At 42.3% G+C, this 23,959-nt stretch overlaps 1 protein-coding gene across 1 annotated transcript in view; it reads left to right on the forward strand.

The window, feature by feature from the left end:
- Scg3 (secretogranin III) overlaps positions 1–23,959 on the forward strand; it is a 35,928-nt gene that overhangs the window by 8,749 nt on the left and 3,220 nt on the right. The window contains exons 7-12 of the mRNA XM_005347612.3: positions 7–114; positions 5,171–5,348; positions 8,597–8,713; positions 10,959–11,042; positions 12,960–13,097; positions 22,730–22,810. Coding sequence (XP_005347669.2) covers positions 7–114; positions 5,171–5,348; positions 8,597–8,713; positions 10,959–11,042; positions 12,960–13,097; positions 22,730–22,810 — 706 coding nt within the window. The remainder of the gene's footprint in view (positions 1–6; positions 115–5,170; positions 5,349–8,596; positions 8,714–10,958; positions 11,043–12,959; positions 13,098–22,729; positions 22,811–23,959) is intronic.

The raw sequence follows: 23,959 nt of genomic DNA on the forward strand, positions 1-23,959 counted from the left end.
AATCAGGCTGAGGCCCTGGATAAACCCACAAGCAGGACCGAGAATCAGGCTGAGGCCCTGGATAAACCCACAAGCAGGACCGAGAATCAGGCTGAAAAAATATCAGAGAAAGTGGTATGTACAAGAGTGTGGGGAATGCATTCCTGCCATGGGCATATGTGTATGTGTGCTTTATGTATCTCTGTACAATTACTGCCTTACCTGATGCCAAAGAGTACTTGGAAAGTGTCTCATTTTTAGCACACTGGGGACATATCATATGATACAAGTATTTACAGCATCCCAAATGTGCTGGAACCAATGCTCCAAAGTTTTTTTGGTATTCCATCCATTTACATAAATGTTATCATCTATTCCCAGTGCATGTGTATGAACGTCAATGTACATAGAGAGAGAGAAAGATGGGAGGGGTAGATAGATCAATCCTCTGCACAGCAGCTCACACCCCCAGTCTGATCCTTCCTCTGTGTCAGGCTGCGTTCTTCCGCCTGCCCCTTCCCCTTTTCATTGGTTCAGAAGCCTGTTTATCACCTTTCATCTGAGCTTACAGTTCACCCTTATTTCCCCTTCCTGGGCTCCTCTCTGCATTTTCCTCTTGGAATCAACAAAGCTACCGTGATCTTGGTCTCCTCACTCAGTTCTTTTTCTGGAGAAATGTAGCAATGGAGGGTGTCAGATCCCTGCCTTGCTTTTGATTTTCCTTCTCCCGAGTACACAGACCTGAAGCTCCCCCTCCCCTTAGCACCTCCAGGATCCTCTGCGATACAAAGCAATGCTATATAGAACGCTGCACTTCTGTTGTTTGCTTTGGGGTTGGGTTTTCTTGGAAGGTGGTTGTTTGCTGAGTCTCACATAATATGTAAGCTGGCCTCAGCTCAGTGGCAAATATGCCTTCTGACCTTCTATGAACTAGGTTATAGGCGTGAACTATCACATGCAATATGGTAATGTTTCTGTGGGTTTAGTTTTGTTTTGGTGTGTGTTTGTGTTTCTCTCACATAGTCCAAGCTGGCCTTGAATTTTCTGTGTTCCCAATGTTGTCTTTGAACTCTAGATCAAATCTTCCCAGGTTCCTAAATGCTTGGATTACAAATGTGTATCAACAGGCCCTGCAGAGATGCTATTTTACAAGAGCCAGAAAATAAGATCGGTTTTGGCCTACTCCAACAAGGCCATACCTCCTAATAGTGTCACTCCCTGGTGATCAAGCATTCAAATCTACAAGCCTACGGTGTCCATTTCTATTCAAACCACCAAACTTTTCATATTCATGGAGGAACAGATAGACAGGTCTACGCAAAAGCAGTTGTGACTTCACAACCCTTCACTTGTTACATTTATTCATTTCTAAAACATCCATATGCTTGGCATGTTATTCATGTCTTCTAAATGCACTAATGCAAACAAAGTATTCTTTCAGAGTACCATAGGGTGCTAAGAATGCCATGCTAATTTAAAAAGACACAATCTCTCCTCCCACAAAGGTTAAGTTCCAGTGGAAGACGAGATCGTCTCCAAACAGTCATTGTAAAGGCAACCGCATCAAGAGCTTAGAGAAAAGGCACCTGTTCTTCACTCAGGCTGAGAACAGGCTTCCCTAAGGAAGCAATTTGAGCCGAAAACTAAAAGTCAAATAGGATTAACTTGTAAACAGGAGAGGTCACGTGTGTGGGGTATCCAGGCAACTGAAACAAGGGCTTGTGACTGACAGAGAAAGGAGGGCAGTGTCAGGAGACTGGGGAGTAGCCCCAGCCCAGACCACACAGAGCCTCAGTCTTATGTGGAGTCTGATGCCTACTGTAAAAGCCAGGGGAAAATACTAAAGGGTTTTACCTTCATCTGTTTCCCATTGCTACAAAAGAATACCTGGGACTAGATAATTTATTAAAAAGAGAAACAGGGACTGGAGGGATGGCTCATCAGTTAAGAGCGTTAAATTCTCCTCCAGAAGACCCAGGTTCAATTCCCAACACCCACATGGTGACTCATGACTCACAACCTTTTGTAACTCCAGTCATAGGAGATCCAATGTCTGGCCTCCTCCACCTTTACCAGGCATACGCCTGGTGCACAGACATACGTGCAAGCAAAACACCCACACACATAAATATAAATAAATCTTTTCTTTAAAAAGGGAAAATAAATGTATTTAGTGCACAGCTTTGTAGGTGAAAAGCCCAAGATGGAATAGTTGAGGCCTGTGTGGCTTGCCCTGTGAGATGGGAAAGGGGAAGGACAAGCAGGTGTATGTGTAAGAGGGGCAGGGGTACCACTCACCTTTTAACAAGTCTCTCTCACACAAGTCTCTCCCAAACAGTAGCTAGCCTTAACTAGCCCAGTCTTGTCAACAGTGGAGAGACACAGCCTAGCACAGCCACTAGCTGCCCAAGGAGCACACTTTCCCCTAGAGATTCCACTCAGGTAAAGCCAGAGCCTTGACTGCAGCTCAGAAAAGAATCCCAGAACAAGTCAGAATGAAGCCAAACACATTAACTGTTTAGATAGAAAATCATAGGGAAAAAGACAGTGCACACCTACTATATGAGTGCAACGCTCCCTGAGAGTCACATTTCTGTGTCTTTGCCAGGGCTGTGTCTATGACCCTGGGTCTTTTTAAGTCAGGGTGCAAAAAGGATGCAATTTTCATGTTTCATGTTATAAATGAACCACAAGGTGCTTTTATGGGGTGTATTATTTAGATTTAGAGATGGGAAAGGGGTACTAAATTGACAAAACTTCTAGCCCTAAGTAATCATTTTTAACCCCCTGTTTGAGAGGTCATTAACATGCCAGTATCTCTGTTGGCAATTTGCAAGCCAAGTTAGCATTGGCTAATGAAAATTGCATCCTTTTTGCACCCTGAAAAAACCACTGCTGTAGGCAGAAGCTGCTAGCTCGTTTCCTGGCTGCCCAGACTGTAAATAATCACACAGAAACTATATTAATTGCAATACTGTTTGGCCAATAGCTTAAGCATTATTAAGCTATTAAGAAGCATATTTCTAGCTAGGTCTTACTCTTAAATTAACCCATTTCTATTATTTTATATTTTACCACTATGCTCATGGTTTACTGATAAGGTTCCAGGCATCTTTCCCTTTTGGCAGCTACATGTCATCTCTTTGACTCTGCCTACTTTCTCCTCCTCTATCTGCTTGGAATTCCTACCTTGCCCTATTCTGCACTGCAATTGGTCCAAACTAGCTTCTTTATTAACCAAAGGTATTCACAGCATACAGAGGGGAGTCCCACATCACTCAATGATCACAGCTACTTACAAAAGAAGAGTTTATTTGGGCTTACAGTTCCAGAGTGTTAAGAGCCCATCACATTACAATGAGGAAACAAGGTGGCAGGCAGGCAGGGAGGCTGGAGCCCAAGGTGGCAGGCAAGCACAGAGGGAGGCTGGAGCCCAAGGCTGCAGGCAGGCACAGAGGCTAGAGCCCAAGGTGGCAGCAGGCACAGAGGCTGGAGCAGCAAGCTGAAAGTTCATATCTTAAACCATAAGCAGGTATTCAAATCTCTAAGACTAAAGGAAACATATCATTCAAACCAACATAAACATTAATCCCTTCCTGAGGGAGGAGCCTACATTAACTTGCTATGTCTCAAAGGCCCTCAAAGACCCTGTCTTCAAGACCTTTTCATTGACATTTGAAATTTCTTTTTTTTCTTTATTTTTATTTTATGCAGGTATTTTGCCTGCATGGGTGTGTGTAGGAAGGCTTCAGATCCCCTGGAACTGGATTTACAGACAGTTGTGAGCTGCCTTGTGGGTGTAGAATTGAACCCAGGTCTCTGGAAGAACAGCCCCCGTAATTCAAGTTTCAATGTGAATTTTTACAGGAATCAGCCATATCCAAGCCATAGCATAGCAGGAGTATGTGTGTGTATGTATTTGTGTGTGTATGTATGCATGTGCACAGGTACATGTGGGTATGTTTACATGTAGGTGCGTGTACGCGTCAGCATGCATGAATGTGAGGACCAGAGGACAACCCTGGGTGCTATTTCTCAGGCACCGTCCACCTTGTGTTTTGAAACAGGGTCTCCCACTGACTGGAACTCAGCAAGCAAAGTAAGATAGTTATCAACAAGCCAAAGAAATCTGCCTATTTCCACCTTCCTAGCCCTGGGATTACAAGCGTGTGCCACTGGGATCAAGTTTTATTTTGTTATTTTTTTTAACATGATTTATTTATTCTTATTTTGTATGCATTAGAACTTTGTCTGCATGTATGTCTGTATGAGGGTGTTGGATCCTGGAGTTACAGAGAGTTGTAAGCTGCCATGTGGGTGTTAGGAATTGCACCTGGGTCCTCTGGAAGAGCAGTCGGTGCTCTTAACTACTGAGCCGTCTCTCCAGTCCCATCAACTTTTATTTTTAATGTGGATTCTGTGATCAAACTGGGACACTTGTGCTCATAAAGCAAGCACTTTACCAACCCAGATTCATCTCTGGCCTCCTTGTAGTAGATTTTAAGCAAAGTCTTTAAAGATCAAATTGCTAGAAAGATACTTCGGTCCACAGGGCATGAGATACTGAACTGAGAAGACATTTCAGATGAGTGGTATACCAGTTAGAAGGGGGGTGTGAAAGACTGCGTGGACGAATATGGGTTACTGGAGAAAGAGATGTAAAAATTGCCATAAGATTTGAAAGTAAAGCCAACAAGGATACTGATAGATCAGATATGGAGAAACAAAGGAAAAAGAAAATCTCTTAGATTTTTGTCTAGTCTATCGAACGGCAAGTGAACTTTCACCAAAATAAGAACAAAGATCAGGTCTGGGAAGGGGGAAAAAAATTACGTATCATCCAGAGACAAAACTCTCCTGGAAGTTCCAAGGTGTTAGTACAGTTACTGATGGACAGTCCGAAAGCTTTCCTGGTTCACCCCACTCCACCCCTATGTGAATTCACACCCCGTGTGAATCAAAGCTCTCTCCTCAGTGAAAGACTCACGGAGGGGAACGTGGCCAAAGCAGAACCATAGAAATCCCCAGTCTAGTCTCTCCTGAGCCACACAAGGGAGCTCCTACCTAGAACCTGCAGGGCCTTGTGAAGGAGGAGGAACCCCGAGGCCATCTGAAAGGAGAGAAGTGACCTGGTGCTGCATTCGTTCTAAACCATCTTTATTTGCTGTTGTCTTTTTCCCCCTCACTGAAGACTCCAGCGGCAGCCGTGCACGATGGCTTTGCTAACAGAGAAAATGATGAGACCGTATCTAACACTGTGACCTTGTCAAACGGCTTGGAAAGGAGAACCAACCCGCGCAGTGAAGATGACTTTGAGGAACTCCAGTATTTCCCCAACTTCTATGCATTACTAACGAGCATCGATTCAGGTAACCACCACTTTATGGCCGTGAGGAAGGGAAATGAGACAGTAATTCTTGGAAATGTGTGGGTGGTTTTCTTCCTGTTCGTGGTTTCCAAGTGCAGTTCTCTATGACATACACTTTTGGCTGGGAAAAACATTTCACTTTTTTTTTTTTTTCAAAAGTGGTGTGCTAGTGTGCTAGTCATGGAAAGGGCAATCAGGAAATGTGGAGTGAGTTTCTGGATAATTTAATCTCGTTAACAGGCAGTTCATTTATTTGTTCTGTAAACAGCCACAGAACATCTGCTGCGTACAGGTACCCAAATCTGTCACGTGCTGAGATGAATCACTGACCTGCCCTGACCCAGCTCAGTCTTCGCTCTTACTATAGCTGCTTTTTTGTTACCAGACTTTTTAATTTCATTTATTTATTCATTTATTTTGTGTGTGGACATGAGTGCCACAGCATACATATAAAGATTGGGGGACAATTCGATGAAATCAGTTTTTTCTCTCAACTGCTGTGGGTTGAAAGAATGTGATTTGGGTCATCAGGCCTGGTAGCGAATGCTCTGAGCACCCATGCTGTCTCTCTGGCCCTTCAGCTTTCTTTGATGCTCTGTTCCCATCTTTATTGAGGGGTACTTAATATGTACACCCCTATAAATCCTAGATTCCTAGCTCTTTTGGTACTGAGGTAGAAGGATTACCGTGAGCATAGCTCCAGCCTGGTCTATATTGTGAGCTTGAGGCCAGCCTTAGCTACATAACAAGATCCTATCTCACACAATACACGCACACACACAATTGTATACCATAGGCATATAACATGGTGTTTTAGTGTTCATCTGCACTGTGAAATGATCATCATGGTGTGGCCAATGACTGTGCCTATCACCCATACATATAGTTGCTATTGTCTCTTTCTTCTTTTTTATTCTTGTTCTTGTGAGGATATGATCTAGCAGATTTCAAATATATATCCAATATTACCAGCCATACTTGCCAAGTTTCACAGACTCCAGACTTTTCACATTACAGAACAGAAACTTGGTACCTTTGACCAGCATCTCCCAGGTTTACCCAGTCCTAGGCAATGACATTCTACTCTGCACTTCAACGACTTAGCTTTTTTAAATTCCACGTGCAGCTGTCTTTCTATAAGCACAGAGGTGTCGGGACCTCCTCTGGATACCAAAATCCACACATAGTCAAGTCCTTTATATAAAATGCTACAAGGCTTGAGTTTGATTACTGTAACACACACAGCCCCTTCACACACATACGCATATACAGAGTTGGGGGAGAGAAAGAGAAAGAGATGGCGGAGAGGGAGCTGGAGTAAGATATAGTATTTTCTTATAATCATTACATATCTTCCCATGGACTTTAAATCATCTCTGATTTACTTACAATGCCTACCACAATGGAAGTGCTATACAAATGGTTGTTAAACTGTATTGCTTGGAGAACAGCAGCAAGAAAACGACCTGTTTATGCTCAGTAAAAACGCAGTCATAGTTTTTCTTTAATATTTTTGATCCTCAGCTAGTTGAATCCATGAATAATGAAGCCTTGGGTTTGGAACTGAGAGAATGCCATCTCTGTCTCTGTATCTGGATTGTTTTACCTAGTGTGTTTTCTAGGCACGGTGTCAAAAAACAAAACATCAAGAGAAGATCCTGCCAGTTATATTAAATCTTGTGCAAAGCTTTCTTTTTCCTCTCTCAGTGGGAGCCTTCTTTGCTCGCCTCTAAATTATTAAAGACATTGCTTACTAGACATTTTCTGCTTTGGTTTTCCAGTGAGTTCACATGAGCATGAGATGAAAGAAAGTCCAGAGCCCAAACACATCTGAGAAATTGTTCTTTTGTAAATGCATCCTCCCCAGTCTCTTCAGTCACGTGTGTACAGAGCTGTCTGTAGGATTTGGCTTCTGTGTGTTTCTGGATAATCTGCAAATGATGAGAATCTTAATCTCTTCTGTCACTGTTTAGGCAGGTGCCCCTTATTGCCCCAACAGCTTTCCCCATCCCTGCTAAAGCCCTCAAGTGAACAATTGGGTAAATTTTCTGGAGCTGTAATCTGGTTTCTCCATAAAGTGATCATAGAATGAGCTTCCAGCCCCAGAAAATTCTCCTTGTCCTTCAGGTCCAGATATTGGCCAGATGGCACCGGCCTCTCTGCTTGAATCTGCAAGGCTGGGTCTGGAGGATCTGTCTGAGCCATGTTGCCCCATGGGTTGGCAAAATGACCAGCTCAGAATCTGTGTCATTCTAATGAGTCACTTCTTCTCAGTGCAGAGCGTCAGCATAACACTAAATATACTGGCCCACCCTTGAACAAGGGATGACCAAAGTCATTTGTCACGTCTTTTTTAGTATCCTCCTAACTCATCTCCCTAACTCAGCAACCTGTGATGGTCCCAAGTCGCTCTGTGTGGAATGTTATTTATTTGTTTTATCTTTCAGGTTTGTTTGTTTGTTTGTTTGTTTTAAGGTGGTGTCTCCTGCAAACAGGGTGACCTCAAACTATGTCCAAGGATGACCTTAAACTTCTCATCCTCCGGCCTCTAGTTCCCAAAATGCTGAGACTAAAGGCTTGAGTCACCATGCCTGGTTTATTCAGTGCTGGAGTTTAAGCCTTTGGCCTTATATACACTAAGCAGGCACAGTACCAATGGAACTATAATTCCTACCCCAGAAGTGAATTCTTTTCTATTTTATTACTCTAATATTTCAGATGAAATTAAAGCCCCATGGGAAAGATAACATGCGTTCATTTCTAAAAAGCAGCTTTTTATAGCTATAAGCTGCCCTACATTCCCAATTGTGTCTTAGTTTTTGTTGTTTTTTTTTAAGTTAAATGTTTGGCTATTTGTTATAAAAAACAAAAGGGGAAGATATTTAAATAATTATGCCTTACTTCATAGATTGGCAGTGAAAGATAAAACTATCGTCTATTATTTTAATAATAATAATATTATTATTATTATTATTATTTAAATTATTTTGCTTCTCATCAGGGCCGGAGTCATGGCTCAGCAGCTAAGAGCAATGAACTCTTCCAAAAGACCCAAGTTCCATTTCCAGTACCCACACCATGGTCACACCCCTCTGTAACTCCAGCTCCAGGGGCTCTCTCACCCTCTTCTGGCCTCTGCAGGAATGCATGCCTGTGGTTCACAAATATATATGAGGGCAAACACCCATGCACCCATAAAGTAATAGAGATAAAATGATTTTAGTTGATTATTTTGTTCTTTTACCATAGAAAAAGAAGCGAAAGAGAAAGAAACCCTGATCACTATCATGAAGACGCTGATCGAGTTTGTGAAAATGATGGTCAAGTATGGCACTATATCTCCAGAAGAAGGCGTTTCCTACCTTGGTAAGCATTCTGCCTTATTTTTACCATGGCCGCGTTCATTGTTCAAAGCGAATTAAGGATCTGGCAATAATCGCCTCACTGATTTGATGATTTATGCCAGAGCAGCCCAGATCTCCAGGGTAACAGAGTTGCTCTGCTTAATGATGCATGCAGATAAAATTAATTAGACATTCTGGACTTTTCATCTTAATAATTCAGTTTCAAGAAAAGCCTTCCACATTTTTTATATTAAACCTTATTAGTGCTTTAAAATAATCTCCAGGGAGCAATTTTATTACAATTTAGCCCATTAACATTTTTTTTTACTTTCGTTTAGAAGTCTGGGTTAAATCTTGATTTCCCCCTCTGAGTACTGTACTGTATGTGGCAAGCAGAAAGAGTTCTGGCTGGGGAAACAGGAACCTTGCTCTGCTGTACTGAGAAGGTCCTGCTCCTTTTTGAGGGGATGGGCGGATTGAAACAGGCTTCTCTGCAGCTTTGGTGCCTGTCCTGGAACTAGTTCTTGTAGACCAGGCTGGCCTCGAACTCACGGAAATCCACCTGTCTCTGTCTTCCAAGTGCTCGGATTAAAGGCATGTGCTACCACTGCCTGGCAAGGCTTCACTTCTTCTGTCTGTTAAATGAAGGACGAAACAACTCTCAGGTCACACTCAATCACTGGCAGAAGTCAAGACAGGAACTTAAGGCAGGAGCTGATGCAGAGGCCTTGCAGCAGTGCTGCTTACTGGCTTACTGGCTTGCTCAGTCTGCTTTCGTACAGCACCCAGTACCATTAACCCAGGGGTGAGACCGTTCACAGTGATCCGGGCACTTCCATGTCAATCATCAGTCAAGAAAAGGCACCACAGGCCAATCTGTTGGGGGCATTTTTGCAATGGAGGTTCCCTCTTCCTCAATGACTCTAGCTTGTATCAAGTTGACATAAAACTAGCCAGCACATACATGCTGTGCATACAGGCAAACAGGCAAAATATTCATACACGTACATACTTAAACCTTTTAAAAGGTTAAAATGAGTTGTGTAATGCAAGTACTCAATTGTTTTGATTTTTTAAGGGCTTTTGTTTCCCTGAGTACTTTTCAACACCCATGTGCTTTGGGCAAAGAGAAACAAATAGGTAGAAATGCCACTCTGGTCAGCATGATCCAAAATTATTCAGCATGAACCCTGGGTTTTACTACATAGAAACAGTTTTACTAGTTGTATTTTTATTATAAAAAAAGAGAGCATATTTCTTGTTTTTTTAAAAAAAAGTCATTCAAGGCAAAAAAAGAAAAAGAAAAAAATGCAAAAGAAAGTTAAAATGACTCCTGATACTAATCCCCTCACAACATTTTGATTTACAGTCTTCTAGATGTCTTGTCTGTGTAGGTATATATGTGAGTCTACCTATTCTCTTTGTCTTAAAAAGAAATGTGTTCAGATTACAGTTGGTGTTGTCCAACCAACTCTATTCCTCTAACACCGTGATCCTCAACCTTCCTAATGCTGCAACCCTTTGATACAGTCCCTCCTGTTGTGGTGACCCCCCCACCATAAAATTATTTTGTTGTAATTTTGCTACTGTTATGAATTGTAATGTGTTTTCTGTCTTAGGCAATTCCTGTAAATGGGGTTGTTTGACCCCGAAGGGGTCATGATCCACAGGTTGAGAAACTCTACGGTTACACAATGAAATATAAATATTTGATATACAGGATATTCAATATGTGACCCCAAATGGGTCACAACCCACAGGTTCTAATAGTAGAGCAGGCATTGTTCAGGACAATGTCAAGCGTGTGACTTGGGAAGTCTGTGCTGTCATTTCTCCTGTGGAAGTAGGTCAAAGACACTGCAGAGGCTTCTGTGTAAGCAGCTGTTCCTGCTGCTACCTGAAGCTAAGTGTCTACATGGTAACCACTAACCACAAGTTGCTACTTAAGTGGGAAGTCATTAAAATTAAGTGCTTACTGGCTAAGCCAGTTGGCCAGGCATGGTGGCTCAAGCCTGTAATCCCAGCACCAGGGATGATAGCGTTAGGAGGATTAAATAGGAGTTGGAAGCCAGCCTTGGCTTCAGAGAAAGTCTCAGGTCAGCCTAGGGTAGAATAAGACTCTGCTTGAAAGGACATTAAAAGTAAAAATGAATAAATAAAAATCTAAGACAGGAGTTGTGGCACACACCCATAATCACCACATATGGGAGTGAACGTTTAATATAATTTCTCAGGAAATTAAAGCATATTTCTTCTCTTCTTTCTAGAAAACTTGGATGAAACAATTGCTCTGCAGACCAAGAACAAGCTGGAAAAAAACAGCACTGACAGCAAAAGCAAGCTTTCCCCAGGTAGGATTTACTTACCTGGGGCGGGTTTTATTTTTCCTAGCTGCTAAAAGAATAGCTACTTTAGTAGTAAAGAGTGAGCTTCTGTAAACATTAAGAGAGCATTATAGATCTCAAAACATTTTAAAATCACAACTTCAAACATAGTAATAACCACATGTAAACTTGACTACTTCGTAGTCTGTCATAACAGAGAATTCGTGCCGCCAAAAGCATGGAAAAGTTCTTTCATTTGGGGTCTTCTTTGTTGTTTTTTCCTGGGTTGAGAATTGAACACAGAGCCTCAGTGTAGAAAGCAAGCATTCTGCCATAGAGCCACACCTCTAGTGCTGCAGTAAAAAGTTATGTAGGTGTGTAATAAACACTCTTTGGGGGTGGTTGATTACAAAACAGTGAATCCTCTATTAAAGCCTCCATTTGTAGCCAGGCCGTGGTGGCGCACGCCTTTAATCCCAGCACTAGGAGGCAGAGGCAGGCGGATTTTTGTGAGTTCGAGGCCAGCCTGGTCTACAAGAGCTAATTCCAGGACAGGCTCCAAAGCTACAGAGGAAACCCTGTCTTGAAAAACAAAAACAAAAACAAAACAAAAAAAGCCTCCATTTGTGTCTCTTTCTTAACACTTCTTGAGACCACCATCCCAGGCTATCTGTCCTTCCCCACTGCCCCCACATCTCTTCTCCATGGTCCCACCCCAGATCATCCCACCCCTCGGGGATCCTCTGTGCTCCTCCACAATATGCCCCTTTTCTGTTTCTCTTCCACCCACAACCCTGCTCTGCCCAGCAAACAGTACAGAACTGAGCTGTGTGAAGAATCTTCCTCTCAAAGGGGCAGGGACAAAAAGAAAAAAGATTGCATGCTCTGGATTCTTATGGTTTAATCATTTTCCCCCAGCACAGATATTATATACATGTTGGCGATGCTGTACCCTTTAAGATGATGCTTTCATGCAGAGTTTTTTAATTGGTCTTGTTACTACTAGGGCTCAAAGGCAGGCCTGCATGCTTGCTAGGCAGGCATGCTTGCTACCTCTCATGTTTAGCCTTCAAATGGGAGATATATATGATCAACATCAAGTGGCATCCTTATTGCTTTTCATTTTATTTATTAAGACATGATCTTTAACTGAACCTGGAGCTCATATATTTGGCTACATTAACTGGCCAGCAAGTCCAGAAATCCCCCTGTATTTGCCTCTCCAATGCAAGGAACTCAAGAGGTCAGAGACAGCAAGAGGGTTGGTAGTTCAAGGCCAAACTAGACTACATGAGATCTTGTCTCAAAAAAGAAATTAATGTTATTGTAACCAAGACCTATATAGCACATCCCAGATGACTGTCAACACTAACTAAACTAGAATAAATATGTCTGAGGGTATAACTCAGTGGTAGAGCACTTGCCTAGCATTCATGAGGCTCTGGGTTTGATCACCAGCCAAGGTCCTCCTCAGAGAGGGAGGGAAGGAAGGAGGGAGGGAAGTCAGACAAATAACCAGCTTTGATTATACATGCCAGCTATTCTGAAGACTGATGCAGGAGGATTGCTTGAGCTAGGAGTTCAAGGACAACATAGTGAACGCCAATTTCTAATATAATAATAATAAACAAGACAAGCAATCGCTCTCTGATGACAGTATGGCTGAAGGAAGAGTGTCCCCTGCAGAATCTGGAGTGCTAGGAGTCTGGGCCCTGCTTCTTAACTCAGTGGGTGACCCCGAGCATCTCTTTCTTCCTGGGGCCTCAGTTTCCCCTTCTGTGAAATGATAGTAGAGGGTTGGATTGGATAACCACTGAGATCCCTTTCAATTCGAAAACCATAACATAACCTCAAACTTTATCTTTTAAATGAAGTTTGTTCGGCATTAAAAATTAAGAAAGGTAGGAAATGGTGTCATAAACACCATGTACTCTCTGATCACAGTGCCATCAGAGAAGAGTCACGAAGAAACCGACAGCACCAAGGAAGAAGCCGCCAAGATGGAAAAGGAATATGGAACCCTGAAGGATTCTACGAAAGATGCTAACTCCAACCTCGGAGGAAAGACAGATGAAGCCAAAGGTACGGATCTACCAGCTCTGCGTTGGCAATGAAATTGGGGAAGCAGAAGTTTTCAACACTCAAGTAGGGCGGTCCAAAATAAAGCCCCCCACAGCAAATCTGCATGGCTAAGATTTGCAGAGTGGGTGATCCAACATCAAGCCCACACAGTACAGTCTGCAAAGTTAAGATTAGCATGTGACACCTGCACTTGAATAGCAGTGTGTTTTAATGGTCTTCAGTCTTCTGGGATGGCAAGTTGGTTTCATTTTTCATTGGGCTGTTGTAGTTAGGAAGGGATATTCATGGTTAAGGGAATATCTGCAGTCATTTATGTATTTTTGTAATGTTCAGTTTATAATCCTAATTGATTGAGCAATACTTATTGATTTCTTTAGACAAGAAAGGATGTACTGAGTTTACAATTCCACATTTTAATGAGTTGGTTTGGCTTAGTGTTTTGAGACACGTTAGTCCAGACTGATCTAGAACTCTCTGTGTAGTCCAAGCTGGCTTCAAACTCATGGCAACCCTCGTGCCTCGGCCTCCTGTGTACTAGAATTCCAGACATGAGCACTATTTCTTTAACTTGTTTAATAGTTCTCTAAATAATCACAATACAGCTTACTCAGCCACATCACTCAAGAGTCTGGGTTTAACAAAGCAAACTCTGTACTCAAGAAGGGATGCGGCCTGGAAATATCTTTAAGAACCTGATAAAAATCACAAATTCAATGGATCAATTTGCTTTAAAAATAAATGTATCTATGGCCCACAAAATTCACATCTTCTTAGGAGTTTTCGAGCTTTCCCAAAAACCAACTTCCCTCCAGGAAAAAGACTTAATGGCGCTTTATGTTCTAAATTGTTAAAACTTTTGATTGGGGCAGGATGTGGATTCTGTGGTATGCTCATGGTTTAAGCTCCTTTTATTACAAGTTTCATAGTTACTCCACAGAAAAATGATATCCCTATGTCTCGAGATACCTCGTTTGAAACACTGCTTCTTTATCAGAAGTTGGGCAGAAATGCTTGACTCTGTTTTACCTTTCTGTTGCTAAGAAATGTTGACCTCTTTGGTATAATTGGAGCCTGCTAGGTCATACCAGTGTCTCCTTAGTAGGTTCATCTGGACATTTTATTCCTCAGGAAGAGAGGAGAGTGGAAGTGGGTCAGTTCTCTCTCCTGGGGGAGAGGAATTGGAACTCAGCTAAGTTGTCATCTGAGAACATAACATTCACTGGACTCTACACTGGCTCTGTATAACTTCCCGTGGTAATGAGTGGGTGGGGGTGGGGTGGGCTTTGCTTTCTCTTCTATGCTCTGATATATGATTACCTGGTCCCTCATGCTTATGCCATAGCTCTTTAACATTTCTTACATTTATTTATTTGTTTTTTTGTTTGTTAACTCATTTATTTAGTGGGGAACACACACATGTGTACATACACATATGACAGTGCACATGGGTGGTCAGAGGGCAGCTTGTCTCTCCTCCTACCATTGAGATCCAAGGATCAAACTCATAAGCTTGACAGTAACTCTAACCACTGAACCATCTCATTGGCCCTATATGTGTTAACATTTTTTTTTCAAATTTTTAAAGATAGAATCTGTAGGCTTGGCTAGCCTGGAGCTCACTGCGTAGACCAGGCTGTCCTCAGACTCATGAAGATCCACCTGCCTCAGCCTCTGCTGAGATTGAAGGCATGTGCCATCATGTCTGGCTGTTAACTATTTTCCATTGCTTTTCCATTCTTGTCAATTAATGATGATTTTATGGAAAAGTTGGCGTAGTATGATAGTAGGAACCCCTTAAAATTCCACCATTGTCCTCTTAGCACCCCATCTTCAGTTTCTGCCAATAAGATATTCTAGAGCCACTCCAGATTTGCTTTTCACAAGACTTGAAACCAATTCCCTCAAGGAATTCTGTTTCTTCCCTCCCTCCAGTCTTTCCTTCTCTTATTCCTTCATGTGCAAAGGTCATATTCCCCAGGAGCACAGCAACCACACAGTAAGTCCTTTAACCTGTGTAGGCAGCATGCTGAGTGCTGAAGGTGGCACCCTGTGTTGCTGTGCAAGCATCCGCAGGCAGGGTGTAGCATGCCTTTTCTGTTTTTAGAGGAAACACTGAAAATGGAGCATGAATGGTGGGTGGTACCGACTGACTATGTAGAATACGAATGTGTGTTAGCCACTTTTCTCTCACTATAGCGAAACACCTGAGACTCGCAAAGAGAAAGGTTGGGTTTTGGCTCACAGTTTGAAAGGATCCAGTCCATCGTCTTTTGGTCTTGTTGCTTTGGGCCTGTGGTGGGTGGTACATCATAGGAGGAACCCTGACAGAGCAAAGTCACCCCCTTCAAGGGGAAGAAGAAGGTATAAGCTGGCGTCCCACCATCCCTATTGAATGTGTCTCCCACCACCACCCCTTAAAGTTCCCACAACTTTAAAATGGGGCATGAATGTGGTTGAAGGCAAGACTGATGGGTTTCTATTTCTCTCTTTTTTCTCTTTCTTTCTTTAAATACAGGGTCTTTAACCCTAGTTGACTTGGAACTCACTATGTAGCCTAGTCTAGCCTTGAATTTGTAACAGTCCTGTTGGCTCAGCCTTCTAAGTATTGGAACTAAAGACGTGAGCCACCATACCTGGCAGAGATATTCTCACCTCTCTACATAGGCAGGCAAAAGCCATGCACATGCACACACATCCCACTGGATGGTGAGCATGGTGAGCACGTATGTGGAGTACAGGCTTTCCTCGGAGAGAAAGTTGGAAGCACTGCAGAGTGGCACATAGAATAAGGTAATGGCTCAGTTAAAATCATTTAATGAAATAATTTAAGGACACACTGGCAAGAATGGTTGCAGAGTGTCTCTTTTGGTTTTGGAGTATGAGGTGATGGTCCCATATAGTCATAGTAAATATTTCTTAACCATGCCAAGCCTTAAACATGCCAAGCAGATGCTGAACATGTGTGTGTGTGTGTGTGTGTGTGTGTGTGTGTGTGTGTGTGTGTGTGTAGCAACAACAATATCCCTAGGCTTATATCACTTCACTTTACAAAACGTGCCTACATGCATTCTGTTTCCTGAAAATCCAGTCTAATCCAGTCTAGGGACTGGAGAGCTGACTCTGTAGTTAAGAGCACTTGCTGCACTTGCAGAGGACCAGAGTCTAACTCCCAGAACCCACATCCGTGGCTCAGCACCACGCATAACTACAGCACCAGAGAACCCAATGTCTTCTTCTCACCTCCTTAGGCATGAACACACTTGTGGCATACCTTCACACAGATACTCATAAACAAAAATTAAAATTTTAAATCAAATTTAATTTTTACTACAGAAATAACACATTTATTTATTTATTCATTCATTCATTCATTCATTTTTGAGACAGGGTTTCTCTGTAGCTTTGGAGCCTGTCCTGGAACTAGCTCTTGTAGACCAGGCTGGCCTCAAAATCACAGAGATCTGCCTGCCTCTGCCTCCCGAGTGCTAGAATTAAAGGTGTGCATCACCACCACCCGGCTACACATTTTATTTATTGATTAATGAAAAATAATTCATTTTACTTTTGAATATAAGTTAGACTATTTAAGCTATTGTTTTCTAAAGGAGCTCATGTTTTTTATTTATTTGTATTTATTTATTTTGGCTTTTTAAGATAGGGTCTCAGATAGTCCAGACTGAACTTCAACTTACTATGTAGTTGAAGCTGGCCTCAAACTCCTGATCCTGTCATCTCTACCTCCCCAGTGCTGAGAATATAGATTTGAATCACCACACCTGACACGGATTAAGAATATTTTTAACATGATTCTTTTTGATGGGTAAAGTTATTTGTATGATTCAATAGTTATTTCTAAATTGAGGAGTATGCCAATAATGAAAACTTCATCCTAATTCTAACCATATCCAGAAACTTGTTAATTTTTCTCTGGAGACCAAAGGAATGTCGTTTAAAACACTCCATTATCTACGAGCTGTTCCTTCTGCCAGCTGGATGTTTACTTACTCACTCTTGATGTGCGAGTCACTGAAAATATTTTTTAATTAATTAATTCATTTTTATGGGACTCGTGTGTGTGTGTGTGTGTGTGTGTGTGTGTGTGTGTGTGTGTGTGTGTATGTGTGTGTGTGACTGAGTGCCCATAGAGGCCAGAAGAGGGCATCCAATACCAGGAACTGAAGTTACAGATGGTTGTGAATCACCATCTGGGGTCTAGCAATGGAACCTGAGTCCTCTGGAAGAGCAGCCAGTGCTCTTAACTACTCAGAAACCTCTCCAGCCCCTTAAAAATTCTTTTGGAAACTCATCCAAGGGATGAGATAAGCACTGTAGCACCATAGGCTCATTCTAGAAACCATTTGTCATGTTTCTAAGTAGATACTGGAACTAAGCTGAAAATGGGTGGCCTCTGAGGTGACTTTCACCAGAACAACTTCCCTTTCCCACCTCTGTTTTATAGAAAAGTCAGGCTGTTTAATTCATAAACTGACAGCTCAAGTGGATCCTTTCGTAAACAACAGACAACTACATGCCTCCACTCAGGTCCCAAGTCGCTCTGTTAGACTCGGTAGAGTCTGGTCTCCTGTGAGCTGGCAAGCGAGATGGGAGCTCAGGCAAACCCGGAGACTTGCTTCAACCTACGTTTCTGAAGGACATCAAAGGCAGTGTCTCCTCCTATGTAAAACCATAAATTGCCTCTCCAGAATCCACCCCCTAATTAAGAAACCAGTAAAGCAACACACAAGAAATGAACTGACTAACGTAAGAGCTCATGGCCGAAGAGGAGTAAAACTGGGCCTTGAACCCATGACCCCAACTCTTAATCCAGGGCCTTCCTGTGTTTATAATGGCATCCTGTGGCCATTTAAAATACTATCCCTGTGGAGAAATTATATTTCTCCTCCTTCTCCCCTCCTTTCTGTTTTCTTCTTCTGTCTTTATTCCTCTTCCTTCTTTTCTCAAGATAACCTCTCGCATACCCGAGCTGGCCTCAGACTCCCTGTGTAACTGAGGGTGACCGTGACCTCCTGAGTGCTGGCATTACAGAAATGCATCACCGTTTCAGCGTACGTGGTGCTAGGGATCAAACCTGGGCTTCGTGCATCCTAGGCATGAACTCAACCAACTGAGTTACATTCTCAGTCAGTGACTTTTTGACCCTTCCTGGTGTTTGTGCCAGTTGCTTTGAGATGTGCAGTTCAAAACTGTAACCACGTAATAGTGACACCGTTTTGAGCATTACAGAAAACAAGTCTTTACAAATACTTGTATTATTGCCATTAATTTCTTTATGGAGCGCACACACCGTAGCAGGCACACAGAGGTCAAAGCACAGTTTTCGGGAGTCAGTTCTCTCCCTCCACCACGTGGATCCGGGGGATTGAACTCAGGTCATCAGACTCAGCAGCCAGTGCACTTATCTGCGGGCCCATTTGGGGAGGGGGGCAGGAGAGGGGGGTCTTTGTTGTTATTTGTGTTGTAAATGTTCTTAAAGCTCTAATGTCTGCAGTACTCAGCAGATCAACCATATGGATTTCTATGCTTTTGTTCAGGGCAGGAAGAGGTCAGGATAGTACATCAGGGCCAACAAGGCCATGTGTATGATGGGATATTTCTCTTATGGCACTGAGGACCAGAACAGCCAGAGAAGCAGGCCTGCGTCTTGACTCTGGCTCTCTCCCATCTACTTCAGCATGTGGTTTAAGGCTCATGCCATATTACCTCAGCCACGCGCTATTTTTTTCCAAGGACTGCTGAAATAAATTGGAAAAAAAAAAAAAACACAGCTCAGTGTTCCAAAGTGGACTCTCATGGGCTTTCAGCGCACACTGCATAAATAAAAGGTTTACTTTGCAGCTCAGGGAAGAGAAAATGTAAATAAAAGCCAGCTGCTCCTCTCCAGGAGCAGAGGACATCTGACTTCATCCCCACTTTCACCCATGTCCCAGGAAATGTGTGGAGAACTCAGATCTGGTGACATTGGCTGCCAGACTTGGCCACACATTCGAATAACCTCAGGGTTATGTATTAAGAGGCTGATACTTGATTTCTTACCCCTAGATATGTGTTAATTTTCAGGGTTCGTCAGTGGGCAACAAAGACTTAGAAGCACTGAGGAGGCTGTGTGGACATGACCGAGGAACACAAGGCTGAAGTACTGATCTGTCATTTTATTGTCTATCAGTTGAGAGCTGTCCTGTTATCATAGGTGAATAAAGGAGGCCCAGGGGCTCAGTGGTTAAGAGCAGTAGCTGCTCTTCCCAAATACCCAGGTTCCATTCCCAGCACCTGGAATGTTCATAGCCATCATGTAACTCCAGCTCCAATGAATCCCATGCCCTCTTCTGGCCTCCAAGGGCACCAGGCCCACAGTGCATTTACATACATGCAGCAATACTCTCATACACATAAGATAAAAATTAAAGCCGGGCGGTGGTGGCACAGGCCTTTAGTCCCAGCACTCAGGAAGCAGAGGCAGGCGGATTTCTGTGAGTTCAAGGCCAGCCTGGTCTTACAAGAGCTAGTTCCAGGACAGGCTCCAAAGCTACAGAGAAACCCTGTACAGAGAGAGAGAGAGAGAGAGAGAGAGAGAGAGAGAGAGAGAGAGAGAGAGAGAATAATAAATCTATGTGTGCTGAGTTGTTGTTGTTGTTGTTGTTTGTTTGTTTGTTTGTTTGTTTGTTTGTTTTTAAACAGGGTCTCACTATGAAGCTCTGGCAGTCCTGGAACTCAACGTGTAGACCAGTCTGACCTCAAATTCAGGGAGACCCTCTGCCCCTCTGCCTCTCTGCCCCAAGTGCCGGGATAAAATTGTGAACCCTCATGCTCCCACCAGGTCTTATATATTCCAGGCTGGTTTTGAACTCACTAGGTAACTGAGGATGACCTTGAACTCCAGATCCTCCTGCCTCCACCTCCCAAGTGCTAAGATTACAAGCAGGAATTACCAAACATTGTGTGTTGCTGGGTATAGAACCTGGGGCTTTGTACATTCTAGGCAAAACCTCTCAACTGAACTACATGCCATTCTCAGGCCCTCAAAATATTTTAGCCTTCATAATTCAGCATTTTTAATGTAGTATTTAAACAGTGAATAACCATTGATTTTCTTTTTCTCACATAAGATTTCCACATTATAATACAATATCAAAGATTAGATTTTCAAAAGAATGCTTTGAATTATTTCTAATTATTTAAAGCAGAATATATAATTAAGATATACTCAAAAGTTTCAGAAGCCCTAATTACCTAATATTCTAATGATAAATTGTTATCTATTTATTAAAATACATCATATGAAGATCACTAACTTGATTTAAACTCTTTATAAGAAGAATTAAGTTTGAAGTAGACTACACTGCACTAAGATTTCTTTCCTTGTTCAAAATGCCTCATCTAACTAAATTATTTTGAAATAGAAATCACTATATTACTAAATCCAGACGGAGGCTCACACCATAATCCCAATACACAGAAGGCAGAGGCAGGAGGATAGCCACCAGTTGAAGACCAACCTGGTCTATGTAGGAATTTCCAGAGCAATCAGGAATCATGGAGAAACCTTTTCTCAAATAAATCAATAAGCAAACTTACCAAATCCTGCTGGTCAACTCTATAACAAGTAACGAACAGCGCCAACGCCCGTGTAGTGAATTGTTAACACTAACCCGGGACATTCTTTTGTACGTGTTCTGACTCATATTCCTTTACATGTGTTATTGTTTATGAGGCAGGGTGTGTGGAGATCAGAGGACAGGTTTCAAGCACCAGTTCTCTCCTTCCCACTTCACATTGGTTCTCGGAATCGAACCCACTGTGCTTATAACCCACTGAGCCATCTTGCCAGCCCCTTCACCTGACATGCGTGCAAACAAGCCTCGCATTCATAGAAACAAACCATTGAAACCAAAGCCGCTCTTGCATAGGTGAAGACAACGAAAAGGGGCCAAAAATTGTGGCAAGTCTCTTTTATTGTCCGTTTATCCCTTTCCCATAGAAGTTTCTCGGCACTTCATTGGGAACTTGATAGCATGAAGTCATAATCATGAAGTCTGCGTGGGCTTCGGGCCAGGAAGAAAGCTGTCCAGAGAGTCCTTTTAAATGCAACTGTGGAAATATAACCCTGGCAGGTCTTAAGGCAGTGATACACTGCACATGGACTGTCATCAGAATCCCAAAGCGCAGTCCCGGCTCTACAACGAACATATGTATATATGTGATATTGCTTTACTCTCTCTGTGCCTCAGCATCTTCATCTGTGAACTAAGCAATGATGTTAGGGCTGCCTCAAAAAGTTGTTGAGAGGAAAGGGTGGATGGGAATGCATTTTGGAGCAGGAAGAACAACCTGTGGCCCATGGTAAGCACATGGCCCGGCTAGAGCAGACAGAGCTCTGCAGTCACTAGTGGCATCAGGGCTCAAGGTGGCCACAGATTGATGGCATTGCCACACAGCAGCTGGACAACCAGCTCTACAGAAGTTCTGGACTCTCAAGGACTCCACTGTTAGATGAAAGAGAGAGGGGGAAGCTACCTGGTGTCTTGCTACACTTTGAACATGGAGAGTTCATATCAATAGAAATGATATAGCTTCAGTGTCAGCAGAGCTGCCCGCGTGTGACCGTGGGATCTGATCTTTCAGACGGTGTACATATGAGAATCCAAGCAACACAGTCCAAAGTCCAATGCTCTTGTTTCGTGGCCTTAGTCAAACTTCAGAGTCCCCATTCTTAAGGTAATAATACCTCCTTCTGGACATGAGTGCCAACGGTATCCCAGAGCCAGTGCTCAGTTATCCTGGGAAACTCTGCCAAGAGTTGTCTATATAATTTTATATTCAGTATATCTAAAGGAGTTTTATTAGAGTTTGGTTCAGAAGTTCATCACCCTGACAGACCCAAAGGCCTGGTCCAACCTTCTCATCTGCATGTTGACTTAGACCCTCTCAAAACTGGGCTTGGAGTTGCAAGAGAGACTACAGCCAGAGACTGTCAACCTTCAACAGATGGAGGCGGCAAACACCTGCCATTCCAACTCATGCTTTGACTTGAGACTGCTCCTCACAAGAACCATCCCTAACCTGAAATTATTCTAAGAATCATGGGGACACATCGATCTGGGAAATGGAATCGAAATGTCTAAGCAGAAGCTGGAGAGATGGCCCAGCAGCTAAGCGCATATAGTGTTATTGCAGAAAACCTGAGTTCAGTTCATAGAACCCGTGTCAGATGGCTCAGAGTGCCTTTAATTCAGCCTCGGGGAATCTTATGCTTTCTTCTGGTCCCCATGGACAACTGAATTCACACATGCACATACCCACCCACAGACACACACAAATGCACACAATTAAAAACTAAATAAATATTTTAAAAAAAGAAGCCTACACAGACATCAAACTAAATTTGTGTGCTGCATAACTCACCATTCTTGATACTTCCCAACGTGGTCTGTGTCTGGAATCTTATTGCCAATGTTGTCTTTGAAAACTCCCTACGCATGAGCAAATGTGTGCACACTTGAATAGAGACTTATTGTTCTATAAGTTCAGTATTTATGGTTTTGAACATTGTTGTGACCTTGAAGAAGAGGCACAGTGAAGTTTTATATTTAATCTGACTCTCCTGCCTTTTCCAGGGAAAACAGAAGCCTATTTGGAAGCCATTAGAAAAAACATAGAATGGTTGAAGAAACACAACAAGAAAGGCAACAAAGAAGGTAAGGGCTTGCTGTGGTTGTACATCACAAACTTCGCCCATTTCCCCAGGGTTCCTTTTACACTACAATCCTTGAAGTCAAATTGACTGAGTTAAAGTCTCCTCTCAAACTCAGACTCTCAGATGTCATGGGGGATATGCCCACCACTTCTCTTTTGGTTTTTAAGTTATCATAGAGAAGAATAATTTTGTTTGCTTGTTTGTTTTGTTGAGGTCACTTCTAGAATCAGTCTTTCTGCTTGTTATTCAGGGTCTTTTGAGTTTCCATGTGAGGTTTAAGATTTTTCTCTAGTTCTGTGAAGCATGTCTTTGGAATCTAATGAGGATTATATTGAATCTGTATACCATTTGTGGTAATATAGTCATTTTCAAAATATTAATTTTTCTTGTCCATGAGCATAGAACATCTTCCCATCTTCTAATTTCTTTCACCTCCTTGGTTAGGTATCTGTGTCAGGCCTGAAACTCATGTAGACCAGGCTGCCCTTGAGTTTACAAATATCTGTTTGTTCTGCCTCCACAGTGCTGAAATTAAAGGTGTGTGTCACCATGTCTCGCTTGGTGGCTTTTTTTGTCTCAATGGTCTTTTGAAGCTATTATGAATGGGATCCTCGTCTACTTTTCTTCTCAATAAGTTTGTTATTAGTTTATAGAAATTCTACTGTGTTCCACATGTTGATTTTGTATCCTGCTGCTTTGTTGAAGTGTTTATCAGATCTGAGAGTGGCAGCAAAGTCTTTAAGGTCTTTTCAGTGTAGGATCATATCTTCTGAAAAAAGAGATAATTTCACTTCCATCTTTTGTATTTGTTGCTTTTCTTTCTTTATCCTGATTTATTGCTTTGGCTATGACTTTAAAGACTATATTGGATAAAAGTGGGTAGACTGGTCACCCTATCTCATTATAGGTGATAGAAGAAATGTTTTCAGATTTTCTCTAGTATAAGGTTGGCTATAGGTTTTGTATGTATGCTTTTAGTCTGTTGAAATACGAAACCTCATTTCTTTCTTTTTCAAATCAGTTTTTCAAAGCATTTTCTTGTTATTTTATTATTAAAAATGTCAAGTAAAGAAAAAGTGAACAACATAATATATCCATGTCTCCAGCACCCATCTTGAATAGGGATCAGATTTTGACATTTTGCCAATTC

This window comes from Microtus ochrogaster, chromosome 5 (assembly GCF_000317375.1).
Source record: "Microtus ochrogaster isolate Prairie Vole_2 chromosome 5, MicOch1.0, whole genome shotgun sequence".
Classification (NCBI taxonomy): domain Eukaryota; kingdom Metazoa; phylum Chordata; class Mammalia; order Rodentia; family Cricetidae; genus Microtus; species Microtus ochrogaster.